The sequence below is a fragment of the Corapipo altera genome, unplaced genomic scaffold (assembly GCF_003945725.1).
Source record: "Corapipo altera isolate COAL_440 unplaced genomic scaffold, ASM394572v1 48b, whole genome shotgun sequence".
Classification (NCBI taxonomy): domain Eukaryota; kingdom Metazoa; phylum Chordata; class Aves; order Passeriformes; family Pipridae; genus Corapipo; species Corapipo altera.
In genome coordinates, this window is record NW_020884884.1 from 13896677 (window position 1) to 13912312 (window position 15636).

Sequence of the window (15636 nt, forward strand, 5' to 3'; positions counted from 1 at the left end):
TGTTTCCAAACACAGGTGCCTCTCTCTGCCTTTGCCAAGGCAGGTGTCAACCAGGGTTGGATCCAAAGCTGTAAGGCCTGACAGCAGATCCTTGCACACAGGACTGGGAAGCACAGCCAAGTTTGGAATGCTGCTTATGCTGGTGGGCCATGGAGGAGCTGTTAGCCTAAGTCTGGTTTGGCTCCTGGGTTCCCTGCATGGTGCAGCTTGGGCAGTCTTGGTGGGTGTAGCTACAGAAGTGGTGCAGAGCCTGCTGAGCACCTGCCAGCTGGGGCCACCACTGCTGTAGCACTTTGTGCAGTGCAGTGGCACCAATCCAAGGCCCCACAGCAGAGCCAAGAGAGACTTGAGGTGTGGATGGTCTATCCTACTGGTACATATGGGAAGCCTGGTGAAAACCCCTGGCTGTAGGCTTACAGGGTTCAGAGACAGGTGAGGGTTACAAGAGAAACAGAGGAGACTAGGGACAGCGGTGAGTTAGCTGAGCCTGCAGGGCTGACTTCAGAGCACTTGGCTTTCCAGCAGTTTTACCTGTGCTCCTTTCCTAGCTTTGAGCTTTTGGAAGTGCCTGAGCAACCTCATAGCTTTTCATCCTGCCCTGCAAATTCCCCCAAATGTCTGCTGCCACCATCTGCTGACAGACTGGAAATGGAAAGTGGTGTTTGTTTTTTTCCTTGGTAAAAACAAACAAACAAACCCAAACAACAACAAAACAAACAAACAAAAACAACCAAAAAACCAATATATTGTCTGCCAGGTTAGGAATGGGATGCAATAGGATAACTTTTCTAATTTAAATTTAAAGAAAACATTAGCAGGAAAAACCACCAAAACATTCACTTTAAAAGAAATCACTTGAATGATTCATTATTTGGCAGAACCTTCCTTTCCAGAGAGAAATCTTACTTTTAAACAATTTGCTAGCTCAGCTCCAGCACTGTCCTAGAAGGCTGCACCCACACAGCTGCCACACTGGCAGCACGGTGTTATACAGCGTCTTGGTGTGCAGCAAGGGATTCTAGTAGGCTCTGCCTCCCTGGTGAAGATGGATACTGGCTAAAACCCACTCCATTTTGTGCCTGTGGCAGCTGGCATGCAGGCAGCAAGAGAACCTGATGTTGGTGTCATTTTTCCTTGACAAACCCCAAGGGCCAGTGTGGCCAAGGGTGACAAACCCTGTTCACACAACGTGAGCTCAGTGCAAGGGACAGCTCAATCAGAGGTGATGCCCCAGGCTGCTTTGTCATCTGGAACATGACAGAAGCCAAGGGATGGCCTGATACTGTCAAACACCCAAGGGCTGCAGAAGGCCAAAAAGGGCAGGCTGGAGGTGGGAAGAAAGGCATCTATAATCTTTTGGCCTAAGAGCTAACGGGAGGCAGCGTGAGTACAGTTCTCAGTTGTCACTCCAACCCCTGCTCCATGTTGCAGTGGAACAGGCAGATGGTTCCTGCCACAGCTCCTGCCCCAGGGGTGCTCAGATCAGACCAGCCAAGAGCAGCCCAGGTTCAGGCCTTGGCACAGCTCATCCAGCTGACCTGTGCAGACTGGAAAAGTTTGCTCCCAGGCTGTGGAGACATGCAGTGCTCTAGGCGGAGAACTACTGCCCATTGGAGATGACCCCACCTGCACAGCAGGTCATGTGTTCCTCTCACCCACTTTATTTTCCTGGGCGTGGAAGGGGTAGCAATCACCTAAAGCAGGGTTCTGAAAAGCAGTCAGGGCACAGGAGAGACCAGCAGCCTGATACCCTCAGGCACAAGCTGAGACCTTTTCCTCTGCAGAGTAGGCATGAAACACAAAGGACCCCACCATGTAAATCATCAATTCTTTAATTGCAGTAGAACAAATAACAGAAAAATAATGAAACAAAAAACAACCAAAATACAATATTCTACCCCAGGGGTTCAGGGAGGCAGTAGCTCAGAGGAAAGGCTCTCCCAACCCAATGGAACAAGGGCAGTGTTTGATGCCTACTGGTAACATACGATACCCCATGAGGGACTAAAATAGGAAACCTGATGCCTCCTCACCTCCACTCCCCATCAGCAGCTGTTCCTACACAAGCAGAAAGACAGAGGACAGGCTTGGGCTACCTGAATCACGCACTACAAACAAACAGGAAATCATGCCCTCCTGCACTCTGCCGAAAACAACCCCAACCAAACATAGCCAAAAAAACAGACACCACCATGGAGTCAGTAGCAGCTGGTGGGAGCAGACCCCCTTCTAAGCAGACATGATATAGGGCAGAGGTCTGGCAGATGAGGGAAGAGCCTTTCTCCTTCTTTAGTCTACCTCTTCCATGCGGGATGCATCTTCATCTCCCTCCAGAGGGGGGATTTCCTCAGGGACAGCTGCACTGGGCTCCTCTACAGTCACCTCATCTTCATCAATGCCTGGGAGATGGGAAAGAAAGGAAGAGATGAGGCCTCCAAGTGCTACCAGATCCCAGAAGTACAGCCTCTCCCAGAGCAAACCTGTCTCCTGCCCACAGCCTGAAGAACAGGGCTATTACCATCCAGTAGTTCACAGAATATCCCTAGTTGGAAGGGACCCACAAGGATCATCCTGGCCCTGCACAGGACCATTTCCAGGAGTCACACCATGTGCCTAAGAGTATTGTCCAAATGCTTCCTGAACTCTGTCAGGCTTGCTGCTGTGTCCGCTTCCCTGGGGAACCTGTTCCAGTGCCAAACCATACTCAGGGTGAAAAACCTTTTCCTCCCACCTAACCTAAATCTGCCCTGACACTCCCTCAGGTCCTATCACAGGTCACCAGAGAAGAGATCAGTGCCTGCCCCTCTTCTTCCCCTCGCGAGGAAGCTGCAGACTGCAATGAGATCTCCCCTCAGTCTCCTCCAGACTGAAAACTAATAGAACACAAGTCAGTATTATTAGGAGTTATTGTCAACTACAGCACTAATCCTGTACCATGTTCCCAGTAACATCTGCACTAATATATGGATATGTGCCATTGGAGGGCACTCCTTAGCCAGTAGAGGTTAATGACAAAAGACTTGTCACCCAGTGCCACAAAACCTTGAAGTGAATGTGGTTTAAGACATGAGCATTTCTCTCGAGACAAACACAGTAAATCCAGTAGTCACAAGTAAAGCAGTTGCAAGACTCTAAAGCTACTTAGTTTCCAACACTGCAGGTATTTCAGTTTACTTTGAACAGAAAGTTGTACTACCATACAGACTTCCTAGCTGCAGTTTGAGTAATACAAGACCCTACTACTGAGAACAGGCAGTTAAGAGTTAACACCTTAGCTGTGCCAAGGCACAGCACCTCTGATTTACATTTTTAGCTAAATAGCAAACTTGGAGAAAAAGGCTGGGTGCAAGGCTGTAACCAGATGGGTTACATCATCCATGACAGACTTTTGACATTCGCTCTGAAGAAATAAAAAGCCTCAGTTGTGATCTGAACAGCCTGGGGGTGGGTCCTGGCCTTGTGGAAGACAGGACAGTCCACTCAGTGCCCTGAGTTGTCCTGAAGTACCTTGTTTAATGCTTCCACTTACCCCTGGCCACCTTAGGTACACAGCCAGTTCTGCACATCACACCAGCACGGCTCACTTATGGGCCTCCCCCGGCCCCAAGACAGTTACAACTAGCCCGATCAGTTAGCCTGCCTTCACAGCCTGCTCCAAACCTGAGAAGCTGCATGGATATTTACCGAGGCCCAGTTTGATCATCCTGTAGATGCGGTTGGAGTGGGTCTGGGGATCTTCCAGGGAGAAACCAGAGGACAGCAGAGCAGTCTCGAAGAGTAGCACCACCAGATCTTTGACAGCTTTGTTGTTCTTGTCAGCATCAGCCTTCTGGCGGAGGGTTTCCACAATCGGGTGGTCAGGGTTGATCTCCAGGTGCTTCTTGGCCATCATATATCCCATAGTAGAGTTGTCCCGCAGCGCCTGAGCCTTCATGATGCGCTCCATGTTGGCTGTCCAGCCGTAGGTGCTGGTGACGATGCAGCAGGGAGAGGATACCAACCGGTTTGAGACTGTGACCTGTCAACGTAGCTGAGGGTTAGCTGAGCAAGGTCTCCATATGGCCTGGACTAGGCCCAGCCACGGCACACATGATAGCTTAAAGTCCTTGTCCCAAGTTCACCTGGGGACACCCCAAAGCAAGCAGAGATCTTCCAAGCAGTTCCAGGACTGCTGCACGGACTAGTTTGGACAGCTCAGCCAGCATTTTGAGCACCCACTGCATGTTTCCCACACTTACCCTCTCCTATCAATGCACGTATTTGGGTCAGTGCCCTTCACCTGCAGCCTGGCTGCTTAGAGCAAGACGGTGCATGCTGGGACCTCCAGACTCCTTTAGCGGCTCCTCTGCAGGAGATGAGAGGCATGCATTGAGCTGGGGCCCTTGCCTGCAGCACGGAGGACCCCCTCCCTCCAGCCCAGGGCTGAGCTCCCTGCCCATCTCACCTTCTCCACCTTCTTGTCCAGGATCTCCTTCATCAGTTTGCAGAGGTTCTCGAACTTGGCCTTGCTCTCCTCCATCTTCTTTGTCTCCTCCTCATCCTCAGGCAGCTCCAGCCCCTCTTTGGTTACTGATACCAGGGTTTTGCCAACAAACTCCTTAAGCTGCTGCACACAGTACTCATCAATGGGCTCTGTCATGTACACCACCTCAAAGCCACGCTTCCGCACACGTTCCACGAAGGCTGAGTTGGCAACCTGCTCCTTACTCTCCCCTGTGTTTGTGGAGGGTAGAAATGAAACATCACCAAGACATAAGAGCTGGTTACAGCAGAACAAACAGCACCAGTCACTTGGAACCTTTAACGTAAAACTGGCAGCATCCAGGGCTCTAGGCCTGTTGGCCTTTCCCCAGCTCTTATGGATAGGCTGCTGAAGGCAGCAGGAAAAGTTTTAAGTTAGGCTAGTAGGCAGGTAACCTCCCTTCACCTCACTAGGGCTCAGAGGAGCTCTGGCTCACCTGTGATGTAGTAGATACTCTTCTGGTTTTCCTTCATACGGGACACGTACTCTGAAAGCGAAGTCACCTCATCGCCTGACTGGGACGTGTGGTAACGCAGCAGCTCCGAAAGGCGCTTTCGGTTGGTTGAGTCCTCATGGATGCCCAGCTGGTGGCAGAAAAGATGCATGAAGCCTCCAGAATGAGACTTGGATGCACTTGGCACCACCCCTGAGGCATAGCCATCTCTGCCCACCTCTTGATCATTTGAGTGTTTGGGGCAGCCGGAGGGGATGGCTGCCCACAAAGGCTCTCTGGGGCACTCACAAGACCCCCTTTCCCTTCATCCTAACATCCATGCAGAGGAGACAGAGTACAGGGACAAGACTGCTTCTCAGCCAGATGGGTCATGGGCCCCTCCCTCCTCCAGGTGCAGTGTGTTCAGCTCACCTTCAGATTCTTGGAAAAGGCCGCATAAAACTTCTTGTAGTTCTCTTTGTCCTCTGCCAGCTCGGAGAAGAGCTCCAAGCATTTCTTCACAATGTTTTTGCGGATCACTTTGAGGATTTTGCTCTGTTGGAGCATCTCACGAGAGATGTTCAGAGGCAGGTCCTCCGAGTCCACAACACCCCGGATGAAGTCTGAGTAGGGGAAATTAAAACGTGCATCAAATTAAGGATTCTGAGCTTTAACACAGGAGGAAAAGTGCTAAAACACTGACTGCTGTGCACCCACACCTCATCCAGCCCCCTTTGTACTAGGAGCAGTACCACAGGCTGTGGGGGTCCCAGCTCCACAGCAGGAGGCTGAGGCAGGGGGCTCTTACTCAGGTACTCAGGGATGAGGTCATCACAGCTGTCCATGATGAAGACACGTCTCACATACAGCTTAATATTATTCTTTTTCTTCTTGTTCTCGAAGAGGTCAAAAGGGGCACGGCGCGGGATGAAAAGCAGGGCCCTGAACTCCAGTTGCCCTTCCACAGAGAAGTGCTGTGGAGCCAGGAAAGAAACAGCTGCTGGGGTGCTTCACTTCTATCCCTTCCCCCAGTACCCACTGTAGGGAGGCTGAACTGCTGCTCCTCAGCACTGGGGCTGGCACAGGTGCACAGCAGGGTCTCCAGCATCCAAGCAACCTGGATTTCCCCCTCCTCAGCCTCACTGTCCCAGATTCTCTGGCATCCAGCAGGCTTGGACAGAGGAGTCATGCTTCTGAGGCTCAATACCCTCCTGTCCTGCTTACAAATCAGCACTGCCAACCCCTCCACCTGCATGGGAGTCACAGTGCAGACTGCCACACCACCAAGTGGCCTGGGATCCCTCAGTCCCAATGAGGCACAACCACGTGCGGCACGTGAGGCTCTCGATACGGGCTAGAAAGGGACTCTCTGTCTTTCCCCAGAAGGCAGGGTAGTCAAGCACCCACCTTGACAGCCAAGTGGTCCTCCCAGTCATTGGTGAGGCTTTTGTAGAACTCGCCATACTCCTCCTGGGTGATGTCATCAGGGTTGCGGGTCCAAATTGGTTTGGTCTTGTTCAGCTCCTCCTGGTCAATATACTTCTCCTTGATTTTCTTGGTCTTTTTCTTCTTGCCTTTGTCTCCCTCCTCCTCATCATCAGAGCCCACATCCTCAATTTTGGGTTTCTCCTCATCTTTGGACACTGACTCCTCCTCTTCCTTCTTGTCTTTCTCCTCCTCTGCCTCATCATCACTGATCTCTTTCTCGCGCTCCTTCTCCAGCTGTGGAGAAAGGTACAAGAAGTAGGTTAGGCCCAAGCAACTCTTACCAGAATTCATTTTTCTCCAGATGAGAAAAATGGATGTCCTCCAAAGCCCAACAACGGCAACATGTGGCCAAAGCTTCTCTTGGAACCAGCCCTCAGAATCCCTCCTCATACAACCGAAAGCTGTGCCTGAGAGAATGAGACAAGCAGCAGGAAACCCTCCTTCCTCTGTGGCTGGTTTAGATGACCTCCAGCTGTACAGCTCAAAGGCTAAAATCGTAGCTGGACACCCTTCATGTCCAATAAACCCCCAGCCTCAAAAGAAACTGGGAGCACCACTGCTCAGTACCCAGCAGCCAAGAACTATAGAAAAGAATGGAAGAGATCATACTCTGGGCCTTCTCTATGTTCCTGCTCTTAACATCACCCACCCTTGCCTCCAGCTTTCCAGTGGGTCCCCACAGTCCTTTCCTTACGTACATAGAGCGTGATGGGGTAGCCAATGAACTGGGAGTGCTTCTTCACCACTTCTTTGACACGACGCTCCTCCAAGTACTCGGTCTGGTCCTCCTTCAAGTACAGGATCACTTTGGTGCCACGTCCAATGGGTTCACCTGCAGGGAGAGGAGAGAAACATCAGGGTTTCAGGGCATAGCATTAAAGGGCAGAGAGCAACTGCGACCAGCTCCTCAAGCCTATACACTACAGGATACCCAGGATTAACTAGTGTGACTGACAGTGCAGCAGAGCTCTATGGAGCACCAGGAAAAGGGGCGCTTCTAGCACAAAAATGTATTTGTTTTTTTGTACAATACTTACCATGGTCAGTTCGGACAGTGAAGGAGCCCCCAGCTGATGACTCCCAAGCATACTGCTCATCATCATTGTGCTTGGTAATGACTACCACCTTCTCTGCCACCAGATAGGCAGAATAGAAGCCCACACCGAACTGCCCAATCATGGAGATGTCTGCACCAGCCTGTAAAAGTAGAGAGCAACTGATAAGACCAGCAAAGAGATGGAAAATGCCTGCAACTGATTGACAGCAGCAAAGAACTGGGTCAGCACACAGAGAAAAACAGGCAAGCGCCAACAGGTAGCCAGCCCTACCCTTAGCTCCTCCCTGCTGCTGGAAAGGTGGGGAAGCATACTGGGGCAGGCAAACAGCTCCCACAGCAAACGAGGCAGCAAAGCCTTTTTATTATTTATTTATTAATTAGTATTTGTACACCAGTGCAAGTCTGTGTCTCAGGCCCTAGGAAACCCATGCAGTCAAACGCAACCCACCTGCAGGGCTTCCATGAAGGCTTTGGTCCCGGATTTAGCGATAGTGCCCAAGTTGTTGATCAGATCCGCTTTTGTCATCCCAATGCCAGTGTCCACCAGGGTGAGCGTTCGATCCCGGGGACTGGGGATGATGTCAATCTTAAGATCTTTTCCGCTGTCCAGCTTTGAGGGGTCGGTCAGGCTCTCGTAGCGAATCTTATCCAGGGCCTAGGGGAGAGGGAGATCATCACCACGGCCTCCCAGGACACCCAGGACACGGCCTCTCTCCGGGCGCCCCCAGCAGGACACCAGTCCGCAACCCGGCACCCCCCGCAGAGGAAGGAGCCCACCCCCCGCCTGGGCTCACGTCAGAGGCGTTGGAGATGAGCTCCCGCAGGAAGATCTCCTTGTTGGAATAGAAGGTGTTGATGATAAGCGACATGAGCTGGGCGATCTCCGCCTGGAAGGCGAAGGTCTCCGCATCCTCCTCATCGTGCTGCACTTTCTCGGGCATCTACAAGGCAAACACAGCCCACGTTCAGGCCATTAGCACTGGGGGGTAGGGCGGCGGGGGCCCTGGGCTCACCCTGCCCGCCGCTCTGCCCTTACAGTCTGAGGCCTGAGGGACGGGTGAAAGACTTGCCCCTCCACCGGCCGTCTTTTATAGGCACGGAGAGGAGTGCCTAACCGCACGCCATATCTTTCCGCCTTAAAGGGGCCTTCGTCAGCGCGCCGCGGATAAATGGTATATGGGAGGTATTGGCGTTGCCGTTTAGCGGCGGCCATGGTGGGGGCGGGCGCGCAGTGCTCAGCTTCATGCTGCCGCCATGCTGCCTTCTGGTCGGGGCTCCCCTCTGTCTCTCTCTCTGCGGCGCTCGGAGGGTCCCGGTTCCGCGGTCCTCGGCCCTCCGAGCGCCGCGGCGAGGGGCGGCGGGCAGCTCCGGTGAGGGACTATTTTCCGCGCCCCGCCGCGGAGGAACGCAGTGTTCGGTAATGTAGGGACGCTTCCAGAGCGTTCCGCACAGGTCACGGAGGTGTTGGCGGTGGCGCCTTCCCGGGTCTGGGCCTGGAGCAGGGAACCGGGGGGCTGCAGTGCCCCAGCTGCTTCCTGCAGCCCCCCTTAAGGCCGTGGGCCGTGTAGCTCAGCCGTCCTGAGGCGGGATGCACTGGAGCCCAGAGGATGAGAAGGGAGGGGACAAGAGGGAGGGGACGGGAAGTGTCAGGGCTGGAGCGCCTGGCAGGTCCGTGTCCCCATTGCAAACCAGTTTGGATAGGCTGTATTTCCAGGGTCTGAGGGAAGCAGTAAGATAAGTCTTATCATCCCTGTATCTGGAGTGCCGTATTCAGTTCTGGGCTCCTTGGTAAAAGAGAGACATGGAGTTGCTGGAGCAGGTCCAGTGGAGGGCAACAAAGATGATGAGGGGATTGGAACATCTCTTGTGAGGAAAGGCTGAGCGAAATGGGTCTGCTCAGTTCGAGAAGAGATGAGTGACGGGGGGCCTCATCAATGTGTGTATAAATATCCGAAAGGAGGGTGCCAAGAGGAGGGATCCAGGCTCTGCTCGGTGGTACTGAGCAGTAGGACAAGGGGCAATGGGCAGAAACTGATGCACGGGAAGTTGCACTGAACTTGAGGAAGAACTTCTTTACTGTGCAGATGACTGAGCAAGGGCACAGATTACCCAGAGGGGTTGTGGGGTCTCCCTCACTGCAAATATTCAAGAACCATCTAAACGCAATCCTGTGCCATGTGCTCTAGGATAACCCTGCTTGAGCAGGGAGGTTGGACCAGGTGACCCACTGTGTTCTCTTCCAATCCTGTGATTCTATGTTGAGGCTATGGGCACACAGGCCTGACTAGCAAAGGAAGCTGGAAGTGGGATCAGGGTGCCCGAGCCCCAGTTTCTGATGCCTGGGGATGCCGAGGAGGTGATGGCTGTGAATGATGTGGGCCAGAGGGAGGGGGGAGTCCCGCTGGCAGGCTCTTGTAGTTCCCCGCCAGGATCAGGAGGTGGCACTCTGGCTGTTCCCAGGCACAAGGAAAGCTCCCAGGTGGGTGTGCTGCAGATCATAGCACCCCAAAATGTGCAGGTGAATCTCCTCCTTATCAGAGGTGCTGGTGGTCCCTTGGTGTACCCTGAGGGCAGCATCCCTGGGGATAAGAGGCTGGACATGAGCTAGCAATGTGCACTTGCAGCCCAGAAACCCAATTGTGTCCTGGGCTGCATCAAAAGCAGTGTGGCCAGCAGGTTGAGGAAGGTGATGCTGCCCCTCTACTCTCTCATGAGATCCTACCTGGAGTGCTGCATTCATCTCTGGGGTCCCTGCACAGTAAGGACATGGACCTGTTGGAGTGAGTCCAGAGGAGGGCCACCAATATGATTAGAGGGATGGAGCACCTCTCCTACAAGGAAAGGTTGAGAGAATTGGAATTGTTCAGCCTGGAGAAGAGGTGGCTTCAGGGTGACCTAATTGTGGCCTTCCAATACTTGAAGGAAACCTACAAGAAAGATGGAGAAGGACTTTTTATAAGGACATGTAGTGACAGGACAGGGGGGAATGGATTAAACTAAAAGAGAGTAGGTTTATATTAAATATTGGGGAAAAAATTCTTTACTGAGTGTGGCGAGGCACTGGAACAGGTTGCTCAGGGAAGCTGTGCATGCCTCATTCCTTGAGGTGTTCAAGGCCAGGCTGGATGGAGCTCTGAGAACCTGGCCTAGTGAAAGGTGTCCCTGCCCAAGGCAGGGGGTTGGAACTTCATGCTCTTTTTAAGGTCCCTTCCAACCCAAACCATTCTATGATTCCATGGTTCAATGATCCCCCACACTGTCTGTGTCCTTGCAGCTGGTCCTGACTGTGCAAGGGATGCACACAACACTTCCACATCTGATTCTGGCACAGCACCCTAGGATGCCCAGGAAATGGTGGTGCCTGCTCCCTTCAGCCCTTCCACCTCCACAGCCCCTCTCCCCTGTGGCAATGGAGACACACACACCCCCAAAGGAATGTTTTGGTCTTTTTATAGAAAACGGCAACTGTACAGACACATTTACACAGACAAGGGACAGGAAAGCCAAGGGAGAGGTGAGGCTCCCCCCCTGCAGCCTTGGTGGGAAGGGAGTTAGTTGCTGCCTCTTCTTGCAGCCCACAGTGGGACCTCCTGTCATACAACCAGGAGGCTGAAAAACAATGGCAGAATCACAAAAAAAAAAAAAAACCAACACAAAAGGGAATAGAGGCAAGGAGAGTGGGAGAAGGTGGGGTGTGGAGACCTCCTCCTCCCTCAGCCTGGCCACGGTATTGGGTCTTTATGTGGGCAGGACACAGATGTCTATGCCCCTGGGATACCACTTCACAGAGGGATGTGCGTCTAGCAGAGAGCAGGGATAGTGAGGGTGGCTGGGGCTCTCCTCCCTGTTCTCAAGTCTTACCGGCAAGAGAAGGGGTGTGGGATATTTCCAGGCCCCTTGGAAGAGAGGAGAGGAGAGCAAGTCTCTAGGTGCATTGGGGACGGGGGCAAGAGAAGGAATAACACTGGATACCAGCCTTCCACTCTGTCAGAGAGGAAGAGGCTGAAAATGGCTTCTGGCCTTGAGCTGGGGAAGTTACGCAGCGTGGGAGGCAGGTGGACCTCTGTGAGATCCTGGGGGTCTTACAACACACACAGCATGGGGAAGGAGAAGGCACGTAGGCCTGAAGGCGTCACACAGCCGAGCATGGCAGGAGCCAGGCCAACCCTGCAGGAGTGGAACCATCCCTGGTGTAACGTCTGCTGTGGCAGTGTGATTTGGCAGGGACAGGCATGAGGTGTTATTTTCCCACAGTGCTGAGGTGTCCAGGGCCTCGGAGGAGGATGCGGAGCCATCTCTTGGTGTCCCTGCACCCTCTGTGTGCCTCTGCTAGATGAGGATTCGAAACAGAAAGGAGACTGCGGCTCCTAGGGCCAAGCCCAGCGACAGGAAAAAGGCCATGACAGCTCCAGCTGTCTCTGCTTCATGCACAAGCACTTTCCTAGGGGAGAAACAGGTGTCAGATCCATCCTCAGGATGCGTGCCCCATGCCCTTCTGTTCAGTGGAGATGGGAGGCTCCTCTGCAGTAGAGGAACACCAAAAGCAAATCGACCTTGCTCCAAGAGCCTGTCTCCACACTGCAGACTCATACAGAAAAAGTGCATCAGGCAGGCAACCCCGAAGCTCCCAGCACCAGGGATAACCCTCTCCAACTCCTGCCACTGTGCACTGCATCCTGCCTGGCTGAGCCCCAGCTGGGCTCCTCATGCCACCTGTGCTGGGCAAGGCTGCTCACCCTGCTGTGGGTGCTGTGCCACACTTTGCTCCCCTCCAGATCCCTGCTGCATCCGGTCCCTTCCCCTGCATGGCAAGTGGGGAAAACGGAGAGCCCAAATAGCTTCCTCATCTCTAGAATACAGAGGCACAAGCCTGGGAGATGGGATACTGGGGGTAGTGCCAATTCCCTTCTGTGCCTGTGGCCCCTTCTCCAGATGCCAGAGCTGGGCAGAGCTAGACTCCAGGAGTCATGCCGAACTGTCATCTGGGGGTGTAACCAACCCTTCCCTCATCCCCAGCACCTACTCACTTGGGCCCGAAGCACATGCAGAGGCTGGCCAGGTAGCCATTGGAGATGGAGAAGAAGATCATGAAGATGATGTACCAGGCGTCATGAGAGAACACCACAGGCAGGTAGTAACGGGGTTGCACGTTGCACAGCATGAAAAGAGGGACAAAGATGACACGGAGGACCACCATCACTGGCAGGAGGCAGCTGTCCTTCCCAGGCTGGGAGAAAAACACAGGTACCTGAGCAGCTGAGGAGTGGGCATTCCCCATACCCATGGCATGCCGGCAGGAGCTATACAGAGGCTGTCCCTACTGTGCCAGGGCTGCAAAGGAGCCGCTGAGATGGAAAAGTTGCTGAGAGACTTTCTCTGCTACAAGAAGTCTCAGCATCACCACCTGCTGTGGTAAGGAGGTCCTGCCTGGTCTGGAAGCCCTGTCCCAGACAACTTGGAGAGCAGCAGCACTAGGGCTAAAATACTGAGCTGGGTCTATGGGTGACTGCTAAGCCCTTGCTGGCAATGGGCACACAGGCAGGAGAGCCTTGTGCACACTCATGCAGTGAACCACTGTGCAGGACAAGGCTGGCTGAGGTAAGTCCCTTCTGGCACTTTAGTGTCTGCAAACTGGGCTTTAACCAGCTCTTCAGCCTCCTACGCCATCCCCCAGCCAAGTGGGGCAAGATCCAGCAATCTGGGAAAGGGATTATGCTGGGGTTGTTTTGGAATGTGGTGGGAAACTCATGGACCAAGTTACAGTCTCCTTGGATCCTACCAGAGTTCCTGGACAACTGAGACTGGGACAAACAAGGAGACACCATCCCGCTGTGTTGTCCCTGCAGCTGGGACCAAGGCAGCCCCTGGCATGAGACGTGCCTGGTTCTGTCTGGGGTCCTCTCAGTGAGGTGCCAGGGTTGCAGATCACAGGGCCCACTGGTTTGAGGTCAGAAGAGACCCTCCAGCTGCTTTGGAAGCTGCTGGGCTGGTGTGGCCACAGGACACTTCATGAGCACAGGAGGAAGCTGAGGTTAGGCCAGCTGCCATGCCTATGGGGCAAAATGGTGACAACAGCTGCCTCTCCTGTTTGAGGAGGAGAAAGGGAGTGAGTGGGGCCCCAACCAGGGAAATGAGGCCCGAACCACATGCAGTCAGACTTTCCACACACTTGTTTTGGAAACATCTCCTGCTGGATCATCCCACCACAGAGGCTGCGGCCTGGACACCAGGCAAGGCGGCTCATGGCCAAGGCCAAGGGCAGCCAGCAGTGATGGCCAGGGGAGAAGCAGCTCCAGGCTGCAGGGAAGTCAGGCCTGGGCAGACCCTATGGCACATGGTCCTGAAGACCTTCTCTAAACAAACAGCTTGAACAATACGGGGGAAATGGTGCTTGGAGAGTGGGCGAAGGGGCAGGAAAAGACCCAGACAGGACAGCCCCCTTCCTCACCCAGCCTGGGGAGATGAAAGCAAGGGGATGTGGCAGGGGACAGCTCTGTAACCCATATGGCATGGCTCTGCCCTGCTCCCAGGACAAGGGTCTTTGAAGCAGCTGTGTCCTATGCTGAGGCCAGAGGTTTTATTTTGGGCTGCCCTGTCTTTCACCCTCTTCCCCGTCGCCGTCCTGTCTCGCTGTTCGCATAGCTGGAGTGAAGGTTTGTTTACAAAGAGGCTGAAATAGAGGAGGCAGCCTCATCCAAGCCATGCTGAAAGAGAGGTGGGAGGACAGAACAACACTGTGGTTGTCAGCTCTGACCCATAAATCTCTGCTTAGGACTTTAAGCGGGAGTCAGCTCTGCACCTCCTTCCTGCTCCAAGGCACGGGTGGCAGCCCCAGTGAGGGCCCTGGCTGAGGGACTTGGGAATGAAGACTGCCTGGGCATTTGCTCCCTGCCCCACACTTACCCACGTGAAGAGGGCAGTGAGACTCCGTCCCGTCCAATCAAAGACATTAAAGAGAAGGAAGCAGGAGACAGGAATGAAGTAGAGACCTGCAGAAAGGGGAGAAGGGCAGTGATGAGACCAGCATGCCCCAGCCCCTCATGCCAATTGCACGGAGACTGTCTTTCAGGTCTAGGTTCTCCCAGTTTCCCACTAAAGTCTGCAATGGTCTCGCAGCTAGGTTGGTGTCCGCATCCAAACCATCATGCACAGTGGTTTCCTCTTCCCTTCAGGCATACTGTATTGGGTTTGTGTGGCAAGGTTTTGGTAGCAGAGGAGCTACGAGGGCAACTTCTGTGAGAAGCTGCCTGAAGCTTCCCCCATGTCTCACAGAGCCAATGCCAGCTGGCTCCGAAATGGACCCACTGCTGGGCCAAGCCCATCAGTAACAGTGGTAGTGCCTGTGGGGTAACATACATAAGAAGGGGAAAAAAAAAACCCAACACGTGCAATTGCACTTTGAGAGAGAAGTGAGAATATGTGAGTGAAACAGCTCTGCAGACACCAAGGCCAGTGGAAAAGGAGGGGGAGAAGCCAGACATCAGAGCAGAAATTTCCGTGCAGCCCTCGGTGAAGACCACAGTGAGACAGGCTGTCCCCCTGCAGTCCATGGAGGTCCACAGTGGAGCAGATATCCACCTGCAGCCTGTGGAAGACCCCATGCTAAAGCAGATTTGCTGGCAGGACTTGTGGACCTGCAAGGGACCCACACTGGAGCGGTCTGTTCCTGAAGGATTGCACCCCAAGGAAAGGACTCAGTCTGGAGCAGTTCATGAAGAACTGTGGCCCATGAAGAACTGTGACCCATGGGAAGGACTCACATTGGAGTTCATGAAGGACTGTCTCCCATGGGAGGGTCCCCACAGTGGAGCAGGGGAAGAGTGGGAGGTGTCCTTCCCCTGAGGAGGAAGCAGCAGCAGAGAAAATGTGTGGTGAACTGACCACAATCCTCATTCCGTTTCCCTGCACTGCTGCAGGGGCAGCACACAAAGAAATTGTGAATATAGTTAAGCCTGGGAAGAAGGGAGGGATGTGTAGAAGGCATTTTAAGATTTAGGGTTTATTTTTCATTATCCTGCTCTGATTTGATTGGTAATAAATTAAATTAATTTTCCCCAAGGTGAGTCTGTTTTTCCTGTGACAGTAATCGGTGAGTGATCTCTCACTGTCCTTATCTTGACCCAGGAGCCTTTCATC

General features: G+C 53.4%; 2 protein-coding genes across 14 annotated transcripts in view; both read right to left on the bottom strand.

Moving 5' to 3' along the window:
- Positions 1-1816: 1816 nt before the first annotated feature.
- On the bottom strand, positions 1817-8652 carry HSP90AB1 (heat shock protein 90 alpha family class B member 1). 2 transcript variants are annotated; one of them, XM_027641362.1, is made up of 12 exons: positions 8537-8651; positions 8295-8441; positions 7949-8155; positions 7481-7640; positions 7142-7275; positions 6363-6677; positions 5764-5929; positions 5388-5578; positions 4959-5106; positions 4445-4713; positions 3685-4018; positions 1817-2399 (listed from the first exon to the last, which is right to left on the bottom strand). In XM_027641362.1, the coding sequence occupies exons 2-12, from the start codon at positions 8439-8441 to the stop codon at positions 2290-2292; spliced, it is 2181 nt and encodes a 726-aa protein (XP_027497163.1). In that variant the 5' UTR covers positions 8537-8651; the 3' UTR covers positions 1817-2289. The 2 variants fall into 2 exon arrangements, 1 of the variants encoding a protein (XP_027497163.1); XR_003527380.1 differs by lacking the exon at positions 1817-2399 and adding an exon at positions 4280-4345 and having other exon boundaries at positions 3903-4018; positions 8537-8652.
- A 2281-nt stretch (positions 8653-10933) lies between these two features.
- The window catches only part of SLC29A1 (solute carrier family 29 member 1 (Augustine blood group)), a 34185-nt gene continuing 29482 nt past the window's right edge, over positions 10934-15636 (bottom strand). For 11 of the 12 annotated variants that reach the window (XM_027641513.1, XM_027641518.1, XM_027641512.1 and 8 more), the window contains 3 exons: positions 14404-14489; positions 12528-12727; positions 11830-11941 (listed from right to left, as the gene is read on the bottom strand). In XM_027641513.1, coding sequence (XP_027497314.1) covers positions 11830-11941; positions 12528-12727; positions 14404-14489 — 398 coding nt within the window. Of the gene's footprint in view, positions 11942-12527; positions 12728-14403; positions 14490-15636 lie in introns of all 12 variants that reach the window. The other variant, XM_027641509.1, reaches the window with a different exon arrangement.

What these genes read in the sequence shown, in the direction of transcription:
- HSP90AB1 (XM_027641362.1), bottom strand. Translation starts at nt 8,441, where the DNA reads ATGCCCGAGAAAGTGCAGCACGATGAGGAGGATGCGGAGACCTTCGCC. An exon ending in CCTTTTCCAAGAATCTGAAG is followed by an intron (nt 5,107 to 5,387) that starts GTGAGCTGAACA and finishes TTCTGCCACCAG; the next exon opens with CTGGGCATCCATGAGGACTC. An exon ending in TGGACAAGAAGGTGGAGAAG is followed by an intron (nt 4,019 to 4,444) that starts GTGAGATGGGCA and finishes CTACGTTGACAG; the next exon opens with GTCACAGTCTCAAACCGGTT.